Source organism: Aythya marila (assembly GCF_965140915.1).
Source record: "Aythya marila genome assembly, chromosome: 1".
NCBI classification, from domain to species: domain Eukaryota; kingdom Metazoa; phylum Chordata; class Aves; order Anseriformes; family Anatidae; genus Aythya; species Aythya marila.
The window spans coordinates 94,516,527-94,539,194 of NC_139042.1; the positions used below are offsets into that span (position 1 = coordinate 94,516,527).

At 39.4% G+C, this 22,668-nt stretch overlaps 1 protein-coding gene across 1 annotated transcript in view; it reads left to right on the forward strand.

Annotated features, from left to right (window-relative positions):
* KCNJ6 (potassium inwardly rectifying channel subfamily J member 6) overlaps positions 1-22,668 on the forward strand; it is a gene marked incomplete at both ends in the record, with an annotated part of 112,109 nt that overhangs the window by 61,875 nt on the left and 27,566 nt on the right. The window contains one exon of the mRNA XM_082784797.1: positions 7,634-8,554. Coding sequence (XP_082640923.1) covers positions 7,634-8,554 — 921 coding nt within the window. The remainder of the gene's footprint in view (positions 1-7,633; positions 8,555-22,668) is intronic.

Here is a 22,668-nt window from a genome sequence, read left to right on the forward strand (position 1 = left end):
TATTATCTCTACTACAACAGCTGTCAGTAGCTTTACCACATGCAAACAGTAGAAATGAGACAAGCTCTCCTGTTGCCCAGTGGCATGATTTAGGGACACCTGCATTCTCTCTGCCACTGACCTTGCTCCACTGCTTGCAGCAGATGTGGTGATCATATGCATTTTCCAAGTGCACAGATGCTTTCTTTCTATGTTTCCCATTGTCTTCATTGGCTAGGACAAGAACACTATAGCAAGAAAGACTGAGGTCTGATTTTTTTCAAAAGTGTAGTCCTCTGACTTCTTTGTATGTTGCTATGAATATGTGGCATGCCAGAGTCTCTGATTTTAATGCCAGCCTTGCACACTTATCATGAGCAGCTATCTTGATTTTGCCTTCCTTGTAGGTTTCCAGTGTCTACTTTACCATTGGTACACAAGTGGGAAGGGTAGCCAAAGGAAGTGAGCATGAGATAAAGATGATAGACCATCTGCTACACAGGAGTAGAAGGAGTTTTAAGTTGAACATATAGTTAATGACAAAGATGACTTGCACTGTCCAGGGGAATTTCATAAAAAAGAGCATAGCATAAGCCATACTGCATGTGTGATATCATCAGTAACCCATAGATATGCTGAGTCTGCTCAAAATAATGGCACATAGACTGCACTGAACTGGGCCCCCAGGAAACACCCTGGATTGGCTCCAGTCACTACATGTGTAAGTGGGTCAATGACTAGCCTATATGCTGAAGTCAAAAACAGTAGGTAACGTGTAAATCCACACACAGTTTTAGGGAAAACCTCACATAGTCCAGAACTCCAGCTTGAGATTTTCTGGAAGTCAAAAGTCTTATAAAAATTATGTTTAACCAGACTAATCAGACAAGAGCAAAGACAAACAGGATTTTCTTCTAGAAGAATAAGGAGCAGCAAACTCTCCTTATACTATAAATCTACTTTTAATGCCAGGCATTTGCACAAGAGATAAGTCTGAATTAACATTGACTCCAAGCACTCAGAATTCAGGTAGTAAACAAGTTTTGTAATCCAGTTTGAGGTTCCTAGCTTAAAGAAAGGCAAATGATGTTGAAAATTTACTGTCTCCAAACATCTTTGCAGGTTCAGAATCTACAGCCTTTTTATACTTAACCACACGCATAACGCAGCCCAGGATGTCTGGCTTGCCTGTGCTTTAAATGAAGCTACATGTAGCAAAGCAGATGTAAAAACAGCATTCTGGAGCCTTTAGTGGTAAATTTTGTGTCAAAATTGGTTAGAAACCAATATAAAAACTATAAGGTCAAATGATTACCAAAAATGGAATCATGTTTCATAAATTCACCTATCAGCATCATTTTTCATCCTCCATAATAAAAAGGTCAAGAATTAGAAATTCGTGAAAATGTTCATACCATGGAGAGGCACAGTGTTACTCAGACTGATTTTTTTTTTTTTTTTTTTTTTTTTTTCAACTCTGCAGGCTTAAAAGAAATGAAAATAGTAGAAATTTATTTCTATTGAGTTGGATTAGAAGGAAATAATGAAGCAGGTAACATGAAAAAACAAGGTGTCATCTTTACAGCCACTTTTCTAATCATAAATATACTTCAATTTGCATTTATTTTCTAGTGAAAAATGCAGCTGAAATAAATTTAAATCATACTCATGCTCTCTCTGAATTTATATTTATGATTCTATGGGTGCAAATAAGTAATTTGGCACTTGAAGAAATTTGACAAGTCAGTGTTTATTGAATAGTTCAACATTTTAAAATGAGAAATAGACAATGTTCCCAGTTGAGTGAATAGGCAATCTTTCATTGATTTCTACAGCACAGGACCAGATCCTAATTTCTTTCTTTCTTTTTCAGAGGAAAATCTGCATTTTTGATAATGACTGCTTACAATTGTTAGCTGATTACAAAAGGCTCCTTTTTTTTTTTCTTTTTTTTTTTCTGTAAATAAGGTTTTCTGTCCTCATACCACATGGTGATACAATGTCACACAGTACAGATTATCTGCTTTCACTGAGAGGTTTACAGGCTGAGTTCATCAAACAAGCAAATCCCCCTCTATTCCAAGAATACCTGTTCTTGTGCCCTCGATGCTCATCAGACTGAGATTCTACAAAGCTCTTAAATGGTGACTAAAACAAATGAGGGATCAGGCAAAATATTTCAAAAGCTCCCTGTCTGCTTCCTCTGTCTGACTTCTCCTTACATTACGTGCAAGAAAAGAAACAAAAAGACCTAGGCTTAGACCAGAGTATTGAACATAGTGGAAAATCTCTTGTAGTGTACAATACTATGTATGACTTCTCTTGATACCAAAGACTAATGGTCTTCCAGAGACAGTAGGGAACAGTAATATCCACCTGGTACTGTCAAATATTCCATAGGTGAGCTCAGCATCAGGAAATCTTGTGGTCACAGCAAATGAGAGGTGAATACTGATTACTATTCACAAAAGGCAAGCTTGGACCCTATCAATGCAAACATCTGCTTAATTTAAAATTTGCACTTGTCCTATCAGAAAAGTGAGGAATGACTCGCAGACAGAAATCACAGTGAAAACTACATCTGCACAACATTTGTATCTGTGTGATAAAGTCCATGGGAGTAGTTTGTAGGTTGTAAATGTTTTATTTTTTTTTTCATTAGAGATTTTTTAATAAATTTGCACACAGTTTACAACTATGCTAGAAGAAATAAAATTAGTCTACTCAATTGCAGTGAAACTGTCACTGAACTGCCTATATCAGCTTCTATTGCAAAATGGTCAGTTACAATTTGTAATGTTCTCTGTTGAAACATCTAATTATTTTGTAGGACATCCTACAGTCAAAATAAGCTATGAGCATTAAATTTAGACAAGTATGCCCTTTGCATGACTCCTTTTGGTTTGCGCTTATACAACATCATGACAAGATCTCTGAAGGACTACCAAAATACAAAAAGTTACATTGCTGATTATAAAACAATCACTTAACAATTATAGTAATATGTTGTGTTCACAGCCATGAAGGTTATGAAAGCATAAGTACAGCTCAAAGTTTGTTGTTGACACCAGATTCATGTCCTTCCACGGACTCTAAATAAATATATGTGCTTAGAAACATTGGATTGTGCCTTTCCAAGGCTGTCATAGAATAGACAAGGCTAGAACACTATCACTGGTTGCATTTTCACTAGAAAATAAAACACTCCTGAGCACTGCTTGTATGGTAAAATTCCTAGGAAAATCCCTGCTGTATTTTTGTGTACTGAGTACACACAGTTCCTTGCTGCATTTCAGGTATTAGCATGGGACATATCTTAGGGATATGGTTTAGTGGGGGCTGCTAGCGTTAGGTCAGAGGTTGGACTCGATGATCTTGAGGTCTCTTCCAACCTAGAAATTCTGTGATTCTGTGATTCTGTGACATGGACCATTCACAATGAGCAGACTAAATAAGCCTACCCTACACTGAAAACAATGGGAGAGAAATATTACAAACTTGGGCTGTACTACCCCACTTAACCTTCATGTTAAAGAATAAGCCTGGGCACATTTAATTAAGTGATATAGACACAGCCAGTATGTACTGCTATGATGAAACACAAGTGAACTATTCAGGGACATATTCAGAGAAGTCCTTCTTGTTATTTGCTGGAAAATGAAACAAATCACTGAAATCTCATACGTGTTTTATGTATTTGCCTGAGAGTCTCACTGGAACAAATATTTTGAACAGAGTCTACTCTAAATTAGCATGGCATTGACACCTGGCCATTGTGGTGTTCAAACAAACATAACGTTTACTGTCAGAGGGGGAAGTGTTCAAAAGTACCCTTTTTTTTTCTGTGCAGATTAATAATGTGTATATATTTTTGTCAAGAAGAAAAATGGAGAGAGTAAAAATAGCTCTCAAGTGAGATAGCTGCTATTCACTCCCCTGTTCCTGGAACCGTGACAGCCATTATATAACCAAAAAGAAAATTAAACGAAATAAACAGCATAAGCTAATTGGGTTTATATCAAGTAAAAATATAATTAGTCAAAGCATTTTGTGGCAAAGGCTCCCTCAATATGTGGCAGTTCCTCAGCCTCACTGGTGAACAGGGATCGTGCCATGTGATTAAAACTTATTCATCAAGCATTTCCATGGAAACATAGAGATGCACAGTCCTTGGATCACTTACTTCAGGAACTGCTGCTCCCGTGGTTCACTCTGGAATGAGAACTCTGATCACCCCATGATGGGCTGTAGTTCTGCCCTAGAAATCTCCCCATACAGGTGTTTTTGGGGTCTCATTGCAGAGACATTTGGTCAAGTGAAAGAGTAAAAAGGCATAAGGAAAAAGAAAAAAGAAAAAAAAGGAATTAAAAAATTGGTCTTAATTTTTCCTCTCAGAGGCAGCCTGTGAGTTGAGAAATGGCAGCACTGGAAAGAGCCTTAAGAATTTACAAAATGGCCAAATGCCTCCAGGGAGATTATAATGACTGCAAGACTGTTAGGTAGATGATATACTGAGAGAGACTTAGGTTAAATGAAGTCAGTGGGTTTGGTTGTTAGAAGCTGTCCTTTTATGTATGCAGGCAGGATCCAGCTCTGGTGCTACTTCTCAAGTTTAAGGAAAATTCTCACATTTTATGAGACCCCCTTATAGTGACAGTGGCAGCCCACCAACGTGTGCTATGAGCACAGCAGCTCCGTGCTTCAGCTACAAAACCTATGGCTGCTTGAGAAAACATGGCTCTTAGCTCTGTTTGTCACTCAACTCATGCACCATAAAAGGCAGGTAATGCTGGTTGTGATGCACAAGGGTTTCATAAGCACAGAGCATTTTGAAAGCATGAGAAAAATTTTGTTGTGTGAATAAAACATGCTTCTTTGCTAGGAAGTACTTCTGTAAGAAATAAACACGTTATGCAAAGTAGGTTAGATGGGTGCAGCATATGATTGGAAGGCATCCCTGGGATGGGTACATCCCTTCAGATTTCTCCTGATGCCACTGATAAAAAGCACCTGTTTCACCTCCCATGCCTGTTAAGGTTTTTAATACACTTAGGTCTAGTGTATATTTGCCTTTAGTAGCAAGTAGTCTCAAAGACAACGGGTGACACCTGCACCTTGTCTCTGCCCATGCCAGCCTCTAACAGGGAGGGGAAAGCAAAATATTCACAATGCCTGAACCATAATGGAACACATTAAACCAGCTTTACTCATCTAACATACATAGCATTAAAGCTTCAAAAGCCAGAGCCTTTGTAGGCTGTTCATGAGTATTTCAGGAGTCTGTTACTGCAGCGATGTGATAGCTCCTGTGGACTGAAATTTCCTTAGGCACAATAGAGTTAAGTATAAAGTGTAAAGCCCTAACTTCAAATTTTCTGGCTTTGGCTTAAGTCTGCCTCACAAGGTTCCTTTAATGCCTTTTCATTGTGTTTATTTCGTCATACATTATACAGCATTAGTGATAATCCAAGCAGGCACACTGTCACCAACTGGGTTAAGTTCATCCATAACTGACTGGTTTGGGACATGATTTCAAGTGCTGCCACTACAGTCAGACAAAATAATGCTATCTTAAGACACAGTGGCAAACTGCACAAGTGGCACAGGATGGAGTATACAGTCCTAAAACACAAAATTGCTACCAGGTTCCATGCTACTCTCAGCCTCTATGCCTCTCTTTTAACACAAGCTATGGGGCTGAACAGAGGCTTAGCTGTCACTGGTGCAGGCCAGGAGAAAATACAACCAGTCTACAGCTTTTTTTTTTTTTTTTACCTGTGTGCTTCAGTCACCCCTAAAACTTTACAAGAGCCTGCGATCTATCTCCATAGGGATGAATCTGCACATTTTGAAAGAGCTACAGGTACTATGAGACTCCACAGCCTGCTACATAATACTTGCAGTGAAGAGTGAGAGAACAAAACAATATTCGAGTCACACTGACTCACCAAGAGCACCCCCACGTGCAAGTCCCCTCTTTAGATAAGAGTCCAGGCCTTCCCCCGTAGCTCCTTCACATGAAAGAGTTTGGGTCTACTGCCCAGGACAGTGCAAACTGGGAACACCCAAGCCCATGGGGTGCCAGGAGCATGACCACAGAGTCAGGACGGAGCTTTGATGGATTTATGCACTGATTTCCCAGAAAGGCCAAAGGTGGTCAGAGCCAACAGGAGCTCAGGGAGATGAGGCACTTCTCAAACCCAAGATGCTTGTGCCTGGCTCTCTGCTTGAGGGTCACTACCTGTAGCAGGACTGGGCAGCCCACTGCAGAGCCTGCTCAGAAGTTAGCAGAGGATATAGCTGTAAACGGTGGCTATTGCAGGGTGCACTGACAACATGCATGTCAACACCCTGATTGTTGAGCAAGGGCATCTCTGTAAACCAGTGGTACGTTATCACATCAATGTCATTTTGTTCAGAGCTAGGCATCCAGGCAGAGTAAGGAGGAGCCTTTTCCCTTCCCAGCCTGACAATAGAACAATAGCTATCCAGAAGGGAGAAAATTAAGAGTACAAGAGCAGAAATTCCCACTGAAACAAGCCCCAGAGTGCATAAGGCTTTATAGTAAAAGGACAACAATTACCCAAGACCTCACCAGGTCCTCGTCTTCAAGCAAAATGCATTTGATTAGACCACTTTCCTTCTCAGTAAACTCTTCTTTCTTGTACATAAACATAACTTCATATATTAATGAAGACATTTATCTCAAAATGCTGGAAAGCAAAAAGAAAAAAGGCAGTTACTGTTGTTTCTGTGTTTTATATTCTTGTAAGACATACTGGGGAGCACTCTGTAGGCCCATGTCATTAGAGAAAAAGGTACACTTGAATTAAAGGCCACAGGCATACTGAATTCAAATAAAATCATGTTCTGAAGTACTGAACATTTTACATTATTGGCAGAAGGACACACAGTTCTCTGTCTCAGTATCAGTGAGACATTGATTTTCTGTAGAAATGTGCTTGAATTGGTCTTGGTATATATTACACTAAAGCCCATCTTTCCTTCAACAGGAATAGCACTAGCTCTTGCTGAACAAAAATGTTTGTGGTTGCTGTTTTGGGGGTTTTTTTTTGGTTGGTTGGTTTGTTTGGTTGTTGTTTTGTTGTTGTTGTTGTTGTCTGTTTGATTTTTTGTTTTATTTAAACTTATTTAATACTTTCCCCACAGCAATGCAATTGATAGAAAAAATACCTCAACTGTTGCTCATTTGCTCTGCTCATCTTGACTGAAACCCTCAAGCAAATCCATTTCCTCATTTATATCTACTGTCTCCCAGATATTTCTTGGTGCATAAAAAAGCTCATTTATTACTCTATAAGGGGAATAAAGGGAAGAAAGATTTATTAGAACACATCTTGCATAATTTAAATATGTGTGTAGATATACACACTGTAGGATGTAGGACCTGATAGACAGGACAGAAGAGCACATTCCTTCAGAGTATTTCTATTTAGCAATAAATTGAGGATGCTTGACATCATTTGACTTACGCATTTTGCATCTGATAGGTGAGCAAAGAACTAGGATGATAATTTTATTTATTCATAGTGATATCGTGTTGGTAATACAGAAATAAGTTGTTTGTTAACTTAGAGAAATAATAAGAAAAATAATGTCTGCCTTTTTCTTGTTTGTTTGTTTTTAATGGCAGCTAACGTACTGGAAGAAGACTCAATGGAGCAGGACATAGAGAGCCCTGTCACTATTCATCAGCCAAAGTTACCCAAACAAGCTAGAGAGGATCTGCCAAAAAATCTAAACAAAGAATGTGCCAAGAGAAAAATCCAGAGGTATGTTAGGAAAGATGGGAAATGCAACGTCCACCATGGGAATGTCAGAGAGACTTACCGTTACTTGACTGACATCTTCACTACTTTAGTCGATCTGAAGTGGAGGTTCAACCTATTGATTTTTGTCATGGTTTACACAGTGACTTGGCTCTTCTTTGGAATGATCTGGTGGCTAATTGCCTACATGCGAGGAGATATGGATCATATAGGGGACAGCACGTGGACCCCCTGTGTCAGCAACCTCAATGGGTTTGTCTCAGCCTTTTTATTCTCAATCGAGACAGAAACCACCATTGGGTATGGTTACCGGGTCATCACGGACAAGTGTCCCGAGGGAATTATTCTGCTTTTAGTTCAGTCCGTTTTAGGTTCTATCGTCAACGCTTTCATGGTTGGCTGCATGTTTGTGAAAATATCCCAACCCAAGAAGAGGGCAGAAACCTTGGTTTTTTCTACAAATGCAGTTATTTCCATGCGGGATGGAAAGCTGTGTCTGATGTTCCGAGTAGGAGACCTTAGGAATTCACACATTGTAGAGGCATCAATACGAGCCAAGTTGATCAAATCCAAACAGACAAAGGAGGGGGAATTTATACCACTCAACCAGACAGATATCAACGTAGGTTATTACACAGGGGATGATCGTCTCTTTTTGGTTTCACCACTGATCATCAGCCATGAAATTAACCAGCAGAGTCCTTTCTGGGAGATTTCCAAAGCCCAGTTGCCCAAAGAGGAGCTAGAAATTGTTGTAATCCTAGAAGGAATGGTGGAGGCAACAGGTAACATTTCTTATACTTTGTGTAAGGTAAATGCTTTAATTTTAGAAAGGAAAATCAGTGGTTTTACTTCTCTTTAACAGAATCACTCCTACAGTCATTACATTTGCAAAAGGCATCAGTTATCTGGTTAGCTTCAAAATTAAAAGCATGCCCAGTTTAATTGTCTATTCCATCTTGCCTAATGAAATTAGTGTTGTTTCTGCTCTGTTTGGAAAATGGGATAACATTTCTCATTTTCTAAATTTTTCACAGCATGTCACCCAGTTATTTGTCATTCGATTGCAGGAGCAACTCAACCACTAGGACCGTGTGGGATAAAATGCTTTAGAAAAAAAAAAAAAATCATTACAAAGCTCTGTTTATGATTAACATGGAAGTACCATAGTTCCTGCTGCTTCCAATCACCCATGGGTAACTGCAGAATAACTGCCTGTCACATGAAATTCCTAGTTTATTTGGATCCAGTCAGAAGTGATAATGTGTTCAGCTTTCTCTTTTTGCTTGTTTGTTTGCTTGTTTTTGTTTTAACTTGTAACTTGGGGCTTGTTTCACTTTAGTTCACAAAAGATCTGTCTGATTTTGTATTTCACTGAGGCCCCCTACACACTGCAGAAGTGTACAGAACACTTAAAGCTGGTACACATAAATAAGGCATATTATGTCACCAAAGTCTTGTAGAGAGGCTGTTTGGTCATTAACTACAATTATACAGCAGAACATCAGGTCTCAGTCTATGCAGAGAAAATAATGCTTGGAATTCACAGTAATGGACTAGCAATGTTTCTTCTTTGCATTAAAGCCAGAATAGTAGGCGGATGCTTTCTCTCAAACTGCTGTACCTACTGCAGTCAGAGTACTGATATACTTAGTTTAGGAGCTGCAGAGATGTTTTTCCTGTTAATGACAGCATCAATCTCTGAATTGAGTAAACATAAACAATACAAGGGAATGGTGATTAGGAAATGAAGAAATAATGTGCTTGGGGAGGAAATACTGAGTAGAGAAATAGAAGATCTAGATTTGCCATTTTCCTCCACTACTGTAACAAAAGCTAGGAAAGTTTAAGGATGCAGATTACACTTCTCTGACAGAAGTATGACCTTCCTAACCCTGACTCATGTTTTGCAACTGGAGACAGGAAATAAAGAGCAGTCTCTTACCAGAACATGTGTGTGTGTTTCACACATCTATTATGTGGTGTCAGAAGAAAACTGCATTTGTCACCATATAATAAACGTGTGAGACAAAAATGGAGAAAAAAAATAAAAATGAAAGGAACTTGGCAGAGAATCTGAAGCAGTAAATGTAAAGCTTCCACATTTTCCAGGAAATAGGTGGCACTGAAGAGAAATCAAAGAGATGAAATGTTTACTGTTACTGATACATGCAGTAGGCACAAAGGTTTCAAACATCTGCATCACCTTTGGATGAGAAGATGAGAAAATTGCTGGTTTTTAGCTGAAATATTCTGAAATTTCTGTACTACAGTCAAACAAACTTGACATCCCAAAGAATGGTAGATATTTCCAGGTTTACTGAACAATGTTTTCCAGCAAAATGATTGTCAAGTAGTAGAAGTATAAAAGGCATCTCACTGAAAATACATATAAGATAAAAAGACAGTATACTTCTGCAGTGAATCCAATGTAGCCATACTCTCTTAAGCCTTGGAGTTTTTCGCTATTTCACCCTCCCACCCCTACCTCCTATTGACCCCTGCATAATCACACAGACCTCTATGCCCTCCTTTGATGCTCTGATACTGACGCCAATCTTCCACTCAGTCATTATCAGTTTTCACTGAAAAAGGTTGCCTCTCAGATCGCTTGAGCTGGCAAAGCTATGAGAAAATTCTAGAAGTCTGGAAGTCCATAGCAACAAAGAGACTGGACACAATGGTTTGAAAACCTGTTGAAAACAGGTTTCAGAAACACCAGGGTAAAAGTGTTACTCTGCAGCTGGATAGGCAGCTACATTTCCCATTTTCAGCTGCCGCATTTTGTTCTGTTTGGGTCATCTCTCTAGCATGCATATAACACAAAATATGAGGGAAGGGTGCTGTATAATGCCCCTTAACTGTGGCATCATGAAGACTAATGTCATAATTACTAGTACATTTTCTAAAACATGTTTGTGTGGTAGTTACTTGTGTTTTTCCACATGCATTGTGTTACTTTTGCTGAAGGTGCAACCAGGTCAACATTCTACCAAAACTAAAGACTTCCATTTTTTAACTTTACAAATATTTTCCATTTACATATGCAAACAGTGAAAGCAAATTTTGGCCATCATATATTCACTTTTCCTTCTTACACCAAATGTAGAGAAAGAGCAGCAAGAGATGTTGCTTATTGCAGCAATCTCCAACCCTGTAGAGCAAGCAACATACTACGCATCACACCTTCCAATACTGATCAAAGCCATAGGATATAGAAACATTAAAGCTAAAGCTAAGAATCTGCAACATTAGCTATAGCAATATCATTCAGTATTGTTTTACATGGGACAAACACAGCTGGATATCATTATCTTACACTATTCATCAGAAAAGTCACTTTTCTTTTTTTTTCATTTGGTCAGTGACCAATTCCGATCAAGTGAAAATAACCCTTTCTCAGTTTTCAGAGTCTCCCCACTCTGGCAACAATTATCTCTTTAATGAGTAATGAAGTAACATAGTGCAAAATGATAAGTATAAATATTTGCTGTTATTTTTATTAATTATTGTTATTATTATGTTTAAAGTTTTACTGAACAATTGATATCATTTTATCCTTATACAATAGTTTTCACCTTAAAGGATCCAAAAACACAGCTACATCTAGTATAAAACAAAAGTGCTCATGTAGTGTCATGTAAACTCTCCACTACGTGTTACGACAGGAAATGAAGAATAATGCATCTTATGAAAGGAAATTGAAATAATTAACCAAACCGAAATTTAGAAGAAAGATCAAATCAAGGACTCCTTAATTTCCCTTGGAAGCATCACCACACTTTCTGAGATGTTCTGAGAAATGGAGTAGATATGTCTCTACCAAGGCAGATATCAAAATATAAGCCCAGGGAAAATACACCTTTGCTATTCACATTCGATGTACCATGAAGATTCCTTTGAGGGCAGAAGCTTCACCAAGGTACTTCCAGCAAGACATGATGTCAGTCTGACTCCTTCATACCATATCTACAAGAACTCAAAATAACACTGCTTTTAAAAACATATTATGGGTCCTTTCAATATGCAGTTTTCCTTATTTGTTTACAACTTTCAAAAACATCCCTCTGGGTTCAGAGGATAATGCTGTTGCAAATATTTACTCCTGTGGCTTTTCTGATACTGGCACGCATCTCTCAAATGCACAAAAAAAAAAAAAAAAAAAAAAAATATATACAACAATGGGTGAGTGTTTCTGGTCTTGTTCTGTAGTTCTCACAGCTAACACGTTATTGCAGCCCCCACCACTGAGTATTGGTGGCTCAGCTGAAGATGCAGCACCTCACACTTCTCATTTTGGAGGGCCATGCTACTTTATGAGATGAGGTCAGCTCTTCAGCTCTGCACAGCCCAGCATTGTGAAGTACATCAGATAGCTGTGAAGAAAATGACAAGCCTTCAGGACTTGGGGACAAAGTTACAACCAAATGTCACCATATCTAAAGGACATATCTGTTATTTCCATCTTTTACAGCCCCTGTTCCATTTCCTACTATGCTAACAGCAGGTAGAGTGCAAGTGAGATGCAAGAATCAATACTAACTCTGCAAGAACTAAAATAAGATCTAGCTTTAATAGGGAAGTGGTTTCTGAGGCACTTTTGCTTCTTTTAGTGTCAGAATACAGTTGTGGCACTGAAACAAGATTCTGGCATCCCTACCCTTCTTATTGCAGAGCTGCAACACTAAATGCAAATATACTAACAGGAAACAATATGACTGAAACACCAATCTCAGTACAGCAGCACTGGAAATTTACCATTCAAAATATTTGGTTTATATGTAAGTATCACTACTGCTTTCATGTTATTTTCTAGAGATAAAGTAACAGATTTGTTAGACTATGTAGGTTTATTGTAAAGGTATTTGAGTAAATTATTTTTCTTGTCAGACCCACAAAAAAAAAAAAAAAAAAAGGCTCAAAGATACTGAAACCTGTCACCCCTAAGCAGCATGCACAAAAGCTTGGATTTGAAGAATTTATTTATTTGTCTCAAATTTTAAAAAGAAATCTACAAATAACATGTTTTATGATGTTATGTTTTAACATGTTTTAACAGCTGAAATCTATTTTTGAGGGAGGTCTTATGAACATTTAAAAAAAAAAAAAAAAAAGAGAGAGAGAGAGAGAGGAGAGAGAATCTCAAAGTCAGTACCCTTGCTGGTAATGCAGTTCCCGAATTGTAAACAACATGGTCCAAATCTCTCGTCTAAAGCTGCACTAATTTACAGAAAAGAACCTTTTTCAACTCAGAAAAGTAACACCAGGAAAGTAACAAGCTACTCTAACCAGCAAGATCCTCAAACTTGGTGAAGTTTTGTCTGGCCAGTAGGGTGCACTAGATGACACTCCAGGGATTCCCTCTGACTAAAAATAAAAACATGAAAAATGAAACAGTACCTGAGAAAGAAAAAAAATCAACATATTTATAACTGTCAAAAAAAATAAGCTACAAAACTGGGCATATAACTTTAGGTTTTTATGGATAATTCTACAAATAAACTTACAATATGGTGCATTTATAATTCTGACACATAGGCAGCTTGAGAGCAGTATCTGCAGAATGGCTTATAGATACGTAAACAAACACACTTGCCAGCTGTGGAAAATGTGTGTGGAAAGCAATAGATGGTTATTTATATAGTAAATGATGCTATCTACTAGAAAAACATTGTATAAAGCTGTTCCTGCTCTTCATTACAGTCCCTTTGACTGACTGATTTATTGTCTTTTTGCTTTCACCTTAATGAATTGCCATATTTATCCCTTATCCTTGCCCAATCCTAACAAATACCTCCCTTTGTTAGCAGTATGTTAGCAGTTCCAGCCTTTCAAAACATCTCAGCAGACTTTGCTCTCTCCAAATACGCCTTGCTCGGGATACAGTTTTTCACCAGAATTTTTTTTTTCTCTTCAAAGAAGAGATGTTTACACTCTAAAATTATTTCTTAAGGGTATGTAGATGAAAGTAGAAAAGGAATCAGTATTTCTCACACCCAAGTGTTTCTGCAAGGCAACTGGTGAAAGTAGATTAGATCATTGTGCTCCAGATGTGACAAATGTACATTGACTGAAATGTAATTTAAACAGGGTTAGGAATAAATGACTTCTGTTCTAAGCTGGATCATCACCATCTCAAGAATGGTCAGAATACAATAGCTCTCCAGTTCTTAGGGTTTTTTTCCTCCTATCTTTACATTTCTTGGTGCTAGGTGCTAGGCTTAGACATCTAGGTTCAGCTCATCTTATATCCCATTTCCTTAGTATTTGCCAGCAATCTTTTTCTCTTACAGTCTTTGCTCTCCTCTGCTTTTTTGTTTGTTTGTTTGTTTGTTTAATTTTTACTTTTTTATTCTAACAACAGTTCATTGTAATTAATTTTAACACAGAAAATGAGGTTGTTAGCATAAATTGTCATTAGTTGGAATTCCAAATGTCTGCAAAGAAAACCATTCCAATTTCATTGTGAAGTGTGTTTTTTTTCAGGAAGCTTCCTCTAAAGATGGAAAAAAATAAACTCTTTGTTGAAGGAGACCACAAAACCTAAACGGAGCAGTTACAATTGCACAGTACTAGTAAAAAAAAAAAAAAAAAATGCAACGTGGTAAGAAGTTGGGGAGTTAAGTTCATGAGAAAAGAGATGTGCTAATTATGAGCATTTCAGCTACAATTTTGGAGTGTCTATACCACTTTCAAGGAAGGCAGAGAAAAGGAATTATACATTTTGTTTAACAGCTTTATCCTCTGAATAATGTTGCACCACACAAACATTTTACACAGTGTTTGATAATAGCCTATTATCCATCCTTCATTCCTTTCTCAACAATTAGTTGCTCAGCTCTTCACAACAGCAGTTACTTCATCACCCCTAAACCTTTAGATATAGTATTCAGATTCAAGCAGTAAATCATATGCTGACAAATAAGATCCCTAAAAGATGAGTCTGAGACCATTCTTGATGATGATGATGATGATAATTCCTTGTAGCCAATTGGATATTTAAAAAAAAAAAAAAAATCTGTTTTGAATGCAAATCAAACTTTCAGCCAAAGAGTTTTGTTTTGCACAATGTGCCCTTACAAACTGTGTTAGGTCAATCTGGACACAGAAATGGCACTTCCAAGTTCTGTGCATGCTCACATAGACCTCCACAATCAGCATTGCACCTTTCCTAGCACAGTGTCAAGCAGAGATAGATGCCGGAACACAAAGCTGTGGTGTAACACTTGTCTGTTATTGCATCCCTAGCAGTAGGGCACTTCACACTGCAGCTTCCAGCAAAGCTTCAAGCCACAGTGTTTTCCAACTGTTTATTTGAGAAGCAAGGCACCTGCAAAGAAGGTGCTGTCGATGTCTTTGGGTCTCCAGACCCAACTCAGGTACCAAGAAATGATTGTGTATTACCTGAGGGATCAAGAAAGCAGAAGACGTACTGCACTTCAAGGTGGTTGGTTGTCCCCTGTGTCCACACAATCTCCACCACAAAGATATCCAATTTGCAAACCAAAAAGGATGATGCTAGACAAAAGGCACGGTGGCCATTTATCCAGGTTAGAGGACTCCCAAGGCTGAATTAGTTCACTGAGCATTTTTTCCTTGTTTCTAAAGTGGAGACATGATTTCTGAGCACTCCTGGGAAGTGCTTCAGGACAATGAAGAGCCTTTTGCATTTCAGAGTGCATTTAAATATAGAGGCTATTAATCTGTGCTGGTTCATAGTCTCTACTTGGTCTTGGAACAGTGTAAATGAAGGGTCATCACAAAGCAGCTGATTTGGAAAGAAAAAGTGAAACAACCATTTCTATAATTTGGGAGTTTTATTTTTGATCATCTCAGGCAGTTATCAACCTGGAGAGGAAGGCTGCTGAGCACCATGATGAATTCCCAGGCACACACTGATTTGAGTCAGTGCAGCATCTCACCCCTGGAACTTTTGCTGGAATGAATTCATTCTTTCATGTTGATTACCTTGTTCTCTTGTGTTTGATCTCCAGATATGAAGCATACTTAAGCAGTCTGCAGTTCAAAACCTTGAGAAATATTTTTGGCAAAATCTGTTCTTGCCCATATCTCTAAAAGATCTTTTCACATTTCTCTTCGGTGCCTATTTACTTCTACATGTATAATATTGTTTCCTCCTGTTATATCTCAATGAATTGTAACAAAGGATAAACATGCTACATTACACTTCTTGATAGCAGTAAGACTTTTGAAATTTACATATATTTATATCAATTTCTGATGAATGTGAGCAGATAGGTTATTCACCTTCAACAGAAAGTTTTCACAAAATTGAACAGAGCAGTAACTATAAAGTCAAAAGTGACCTAAAAGATTGAAGAGTGAGCAAGGAAGGCTTTTTTTCCAAAATTTCCAATCGATATTTGACATTAAAAAGAACAAGTCTATGGATTGCAGTTAACCCCAATGGCTACATAAAGTGCACAAAAAAAGTCATGGAAGACTTATGAATATATGCTTTATACCCTAGAAAGCTGTTGCCATGACTAAAAACTCCATTTATGGCATAGTTTCTGCATATCCTGAGGCCACAATATAAAAGTCCACAAGGGAGGAAAACAAATCATGCAGAATCTCAGGTGATCTCAGAGGTCTCAACTATGGCATTTCAAGAAGAATTAAGCACATGTTTGGATGCACTGAAGTGCTCTGGCTGTTTTTCACCACTACACTTTCACTACAAAGCAGACAAGCTCCAGTTTAAGCACACATCCAAAATGGGGTCAGAGATCTGCCTGTCTGTGTCACAGAAGAGGAGAAAACTATGGTGGTTTTACCCAGCTGGGAAGGTGAGCTCCACCACAACCACTCTCTCACTTCCCTTCCTCAAAGGGAAAGGGGGAGAAAATATGATTAAAAGGGATCAAGGATTGAGATAAGAACAGGGAGATCACTCACCAATTATTGTCATGGGCGTACAGAGTTTAGAGAAATTTATTATGTATTACTAACAAGCTAGAGAAGTGAGAAACAAAGAAAACAAGCTAAAACACCTTCCCCCCATCCACCCTCTCCCACCTCCTCCTCCCTAAGTGGCACAGAGGAACAGGAAATGAGGACTGCAGTCAGTCCCTGACACTTTGTTTCTGCCACTCCTTCATGGTCACTCTCTGCCCCTGCTCCCCGTGGGGTCCCTCCCTTGGGATGCCATCCTTCCCCAGCTGAGCCTGCGGGGACTGCCCACAGGCAGCAGCTCTTCAAGCACTGCTCCCACACAGTTCCGTACCTTGGGGTCCATCCATCCCCCAGGAGCAAACTGCTCCAGCACGGGTCCCCCACGGGTGGGTGGCAGCTCCCCCCAGACCCTCTGCTCCTGCATGTACTCCTCTCCATGGGCTGCAGCGTGAAGGTCTGCTCCATGTGAGACCCATGGGCTGCAGGGGGACAGCCTGCTCCACCAGGGGCCTCTCCACAGGCTGCAGGGGAACTGCTGCTCCAGCACCTGGGGCACCTCCTGCCCTCCTGCCGCACTGACCTTGGGGGCTGCAGAGCTTATTCTCACTCCTCACTCTCCCAGCTGCACAGGAGTTTTTTTCACTTTCTTAAATCTTTTCTCACAGAGGCACAAACGACATCACTTATTGGCTTGGCTCTGGCCAACAGCTGTTCCCTTTGGAGCTGGCTGAAACTGGCTTTTATCTAACATGGGGCAGCTTCTGAATTCTTCTCAGAGAGGCCACCTCTGCAGTCCCCTGCTACCAAAACCTTGCCACACAAATCCAATACACAAACTAGCACCATGCTAGAGAGTCTCAAACCAGGTCCAAACAGCAGTGTAGACACTGATTTCAGAGTATAGAAATAGACTGTTTACACTGAGCAGCCACACATTTCCAGGATTCATGCCTGCCATTCATAGCAGAACAATCCATCTCTGCTGCACACCTAGCTTGCTTTTTTCACTGATCGAGAAGGATAGTTCACAGCTTCAACCCAAGGACATGTTACCAAATAGTCATATTCCAATGCAGCATGCTACCAGCTTGCAGCAGATTACTTTAACAAGTCATTTAATGTTAGATGCCGAAGTCCCAGAAGTGATGATGAACATCTATAATTTAGTACAATTGGGTTGATTTTGACATTAAAAAATATATATATTGTCCTTTGACAATGTATATGGCTACTAAGCAACCCACCAATTCTGGTCATACTCCACTCCTCCCTTCTCCAGAAATACTGTATTGACAAAAGGATGGAAAGAGAGAGAACATCTTCTGGGAATGATGGCAGCCACCGTGACAATGAATGTGAAAGGCAGAAAGTGCTTATGTAATCAGGTTTGTGCTCTTGCTTGCTCACTCTCACCCTCTTTCCAACCGCTCCCAAGAGAATTAGAGAGAAAAAAAATATATATATATATATATATTTTTATTTTTTTTTCAAAGATTTCTGTTCTTCCTCGTTTTGACAATTTTCATTTCTTGGGATTTCTATGGAATGGAACAAGACTTTTGTTTAAAAATATAGGGTTTTAATAAAAATAAGATTATTAAATTCTTACAACTAATCCAAATAAAGAAACTTGAATTAAAGAAGTATTCAAAACATGAAAAGAAAGCAAAAATGAAAGTGATCGTTAAAAAGTTTTCAGTGGTTATCAGAAACCTTTTTGAGATTTCTGAGAAATGCCAAAATTGTAGTTAGAGGCAATATTCAGAGGGAAAGTTTGGATCAGCTCTGCCAACTTCTCAGAAATAAATAGTGGGAAGGGTAACGCACACTCCAGGGGATTTCCTGTCATGCAAAGGATGCCAGGCTGTAGCTTCCCAGACTCCTCTCAGCAGTTTAATATTACAAAGGCAGGAACTGTACAAATAACTTCCCAAACAGTACTGGTCAGCACTTTATCTCACACCCTGAGCACTAGAGGAGGGAAATGACATGCTGTTATGACAGTGTGAAAGCAGGCCATTGTCACAGCAAGGGAAGGGGACAGTGCAAACATTTTATCTGTTTCAGGACTGCTCACTGTGCCATGATTGGCACATTGATAAGGGAGCCAAAGCCTCAGGGATTTGTCATTGAATTTATACCTGTTAGTAAAAGGAGCTGGAAGAAGCCTGCATGTCCCTGATGCCACAAACGTGACAGTGAGAATAAAAGAGAAAAAAGACACTATGAGGAAGGAAGCTGACAAGCGCCAGTGCCTACCTCAACCCTGAGGTTCAGGCTTTCCAAAGAGGTGAATGGGCTCAGGTTCACACATACAATGAATGTTGCTGCCCACACTAAACTCATTGGACGAAAATGAGTAAAAGTCTCTGCAGATACAGTCCCAAGCAATTCATTAAACTACAGATCTTATCACAGGCTGTTAATAGAGTGAATAGTACACACCCAAATAAGTTATTTTGACAAACCATGCCCACTGCCTCCTGAGCTGTGTTAGTGAAAGTATACAAAGCATCTTGAGGAAAGTGACTGCTCCTCTCTATTTACCACTTGAGAGACCACCCCTAGTGTGCTGTGTCCAGTTTAAGATGCCCCAGGACAAGAAAGACATGGACTTACTAGAACAAGCCCATCACAGGGACACCAAGATATCTGGGGGATGGAGCACAGGACACAAGTGTGAGGAAAGGCAGAGGAAACAGGGGCTGTTCAGTCTGGACAAGAGACTTAAGATTAAGGGGAATGTTATTGCTGTCTGGACTGGCCTAATGAGATGTTAAAGAAAGGACAGGCAGACATGTCTCAAAGGTCCAGGGTGATGGGACAAGAAGCAACAAGTACATGATAAGACACTAGGAAAAACTTTCTTACCATATGGCTGATCAGACCCTGAAACAGGGGCCCAGGATGAGAAGAGAACTGCCATCATTTGAGGTGCCCACACAATGGATAAGCCCTGAGTAACTTGAGTTATTTAGCTGTGCATTGTGCAGTGCATAAAACCAGATGACTGCATAGATCCCTTCCAGCCTAAATTATTCTGCGATTATAAAAATCTAAACCAGCTTCTTGTAGTATGTTATAGCTGTCAAGAACTGAATGACTCTGAAAAACGAATAGCCCAGCTAACAGCTCACATTGTTCTCCCATGTCACTATTTAAGACATTGTGTTTTATATACCTGAAGGCTGCTCTGTGGCAACCACTGAACCACTGGAGACAGTTGTGCCTCAGAGATGAGAGGCAGAGCTGGGTAAGGAGTATGAGTTCATTGCTGTAGGCAAGCAGGCAGGCAGGCAGGCAGTGCAACCAAGCTCCTCCAGGAGGTCTGCTACAAGAGAATATCTTAAACTTGTAAGGCACTGCTTCACCAGAAAACTGAACTTTGAAAAGTGATCCAAAGATTGCACTAAGTCACAGTGTTCCCTGCTTATCCTGGATTTTGTTCCATTCCCCTGGCTGTAGTCACCCTTTTTCACCTTTCTGTCCTTCTAGACATTGAGAGAGGTTGGGATGGGCATTGGAGATTGCTGCATTTTCCTGCTTCTCTCTCCATCTAACTACAAAACAAACTAGAAGCAATTGCTTAGTTATTATTATTAACATTATCATCATCACAGCAGACAGCCTTGTATCCAGCAACAGTGTCAAGTTTAAGATTTGTCCTTGGTGGGAACCCTAAGGTACATCAGGGCTGAAAACTTTTATTCCACCTTTCTGACTAACACAGACTAATATGAATTGAAGAGACAGGGACTTAGCACTAAAGGAGAAAAATCAGTCTGACTATGGCTGAGCTGCCAGGCACCACCATAACAAAACAAACAATCAAACAAAAAAAGACTCGGCCAGACCAATTAAACTGTGCTGGCACTTTTTTAACTAGACATTAGGTTCAGATTTTTCACTCCTGCATAAAAAAATATTAGCTTACTACACTTAGATCACCAAGATGGGAAAAGTCCTCCCCTTTTTGTAATTTTCAGCTTCTTTTTCCATTAGTCCTTTATTACAGTGGGAGCTTTTGGCTTTTGTTTTGGTTTTAGACAATAAGTACAGCAATGAGAGTTTCTAACTATCAGTAGGGTTATAACAGATGCTGTGAAAAAAAGTAGATGAATCCAAAGCCAAAGGTTTTGAGTCAGTCAAGGATTCTTGTCCAGCCAAAAATCTGCTTTGAGGTCAGTAGCCATATCTAACAAACATAATCTAACAAACTTGTGTATGGGATTGTACTAGATGATTCTTCAAGGTCCTTTCCAATCCCTAACATTCTATGATTCTGTGTGTGATTCTGTGATCTACATGGCTGTGAAGTGGAAAGGGTTCAGCTTTGCAGTCTGAGGAAGATGTACATGTATTTCTCCTACTACAAATCAAAAGCAGGCTCTCTTGGGAAGAAAGAGGCCAGCAGCTGCCTGTACTTAACAACAGCCATGCAGTTCGCCAGCACAAGACTAATCAAGTTCAGTGCTTTTCAGGTGGCAGCCATGGATCTGGCCCATGGTGTGCAGCTGTATTGCAGCAACTCAAGCGTTTCCAGACCTTTCTGCAGAGCCTTTTAGAGATGAAGGCTGTAAGTAGCATTAAGTTGTGTGTCAAGACCACAGCAAAATAGTCATTTGCAGCACTTCTACCATGATTTGCAGAGTGGGACAGGGCAGGAAGGTGAGCCAAAACCAAGACAGAGAGGTTGACTAGGGGGTTGACTTCTCTAGGGGAGGCATCGGAGCTGTTAGAGCTGGACGAGCACAAGCCCACCATTCACAGTTGGCCTCCTCCAGCTTTTCCCCTGGAGAACAATAATTGTTCTGTTTCCCCATCCAAATTTTGCAATGATTTTTTTTATTATTATTATTTATTTATTTTTCCATAGCAAGGAATGATGAGGCAAAGATCTAACTTATTTCAAAAGACAAATATTCCAAAATAGATCCAGGAGTCATTTTCAACTTGCAGATGAATTAGAAACAGCTGAATGGAAGTTGCCTGTCTGTGCTCCGGGACAGCTTATTCTACCACAGCGCTTAAACTTCACTTTCAGATTCTCCCCTCAGGGCTGGAACACAGCTACAACAGAGTTTTAAAACCCTGTTAAATTACTCAAGATCTGGAACAACACACAACATGAACCTTAACCTTGCCACATTTACCTTCTCTTACCCTATAAAATGCTCTCAGAGTATTCAAAAGCCATCAGTGACAGAAATTCAGTCCAGAAACATCCCCTACTAATGTGTACAAATGCTTATTATAAAATTTTGAGCCTGATCCAAAGCTCTCCCAAATCCATAGAGTAGGTCTCAGTCTCTGGTGGCCTTTGAATGAGGACCCCAAAGGAATAAATTGAGCTGTGCAATGCCTGTCAGTTCTCTAATGGCCTCAAAGAAGAAGCAATTAAGACTCTAATTAAAAGACAAATGGAAGATTAGAAGTAGATAAATGTTTATAATCTAGATGAAGTACCCATATGGGAACTTTTGCCTATTAAAAGGGGACTTCATGACATTTGCAAAGACTCCATACCTATGGGATGAATGGTGCTATCAGGCGGGATCTTTCCCCTGTGCATGCTGTACTGCAGCAGTCCTTCAGTCACTCTGTTCTCCACAGTAACTTTCCTTTCTGTATATGTATGAAGTAAGTTGTTCTACAGACAGCCCAAACAAATATTGAATATTTTATCATACAAACTCTTCAGGGTAAATACAAACACTACTCGGACCAATGCTTGGTCCAGGAAAATACACCTCAGCATATCTCCCTTTCTTACGTATCCAATTCACTACCTCCTACCAACCTTTCCATCTGCCATATGCAGTTTAGTACATCATCTGCTACACAGAAAGGAACCAAGAGCCAAATCCTCACCAGGTATTGCAGGTCCATTACAAATATGTGCTAATTACTTCATTTAAATTATAACAGAACTAGAATAAAGAGCTAGATACTCTTGTAAACATACACAGATCTCAAGGCTGAT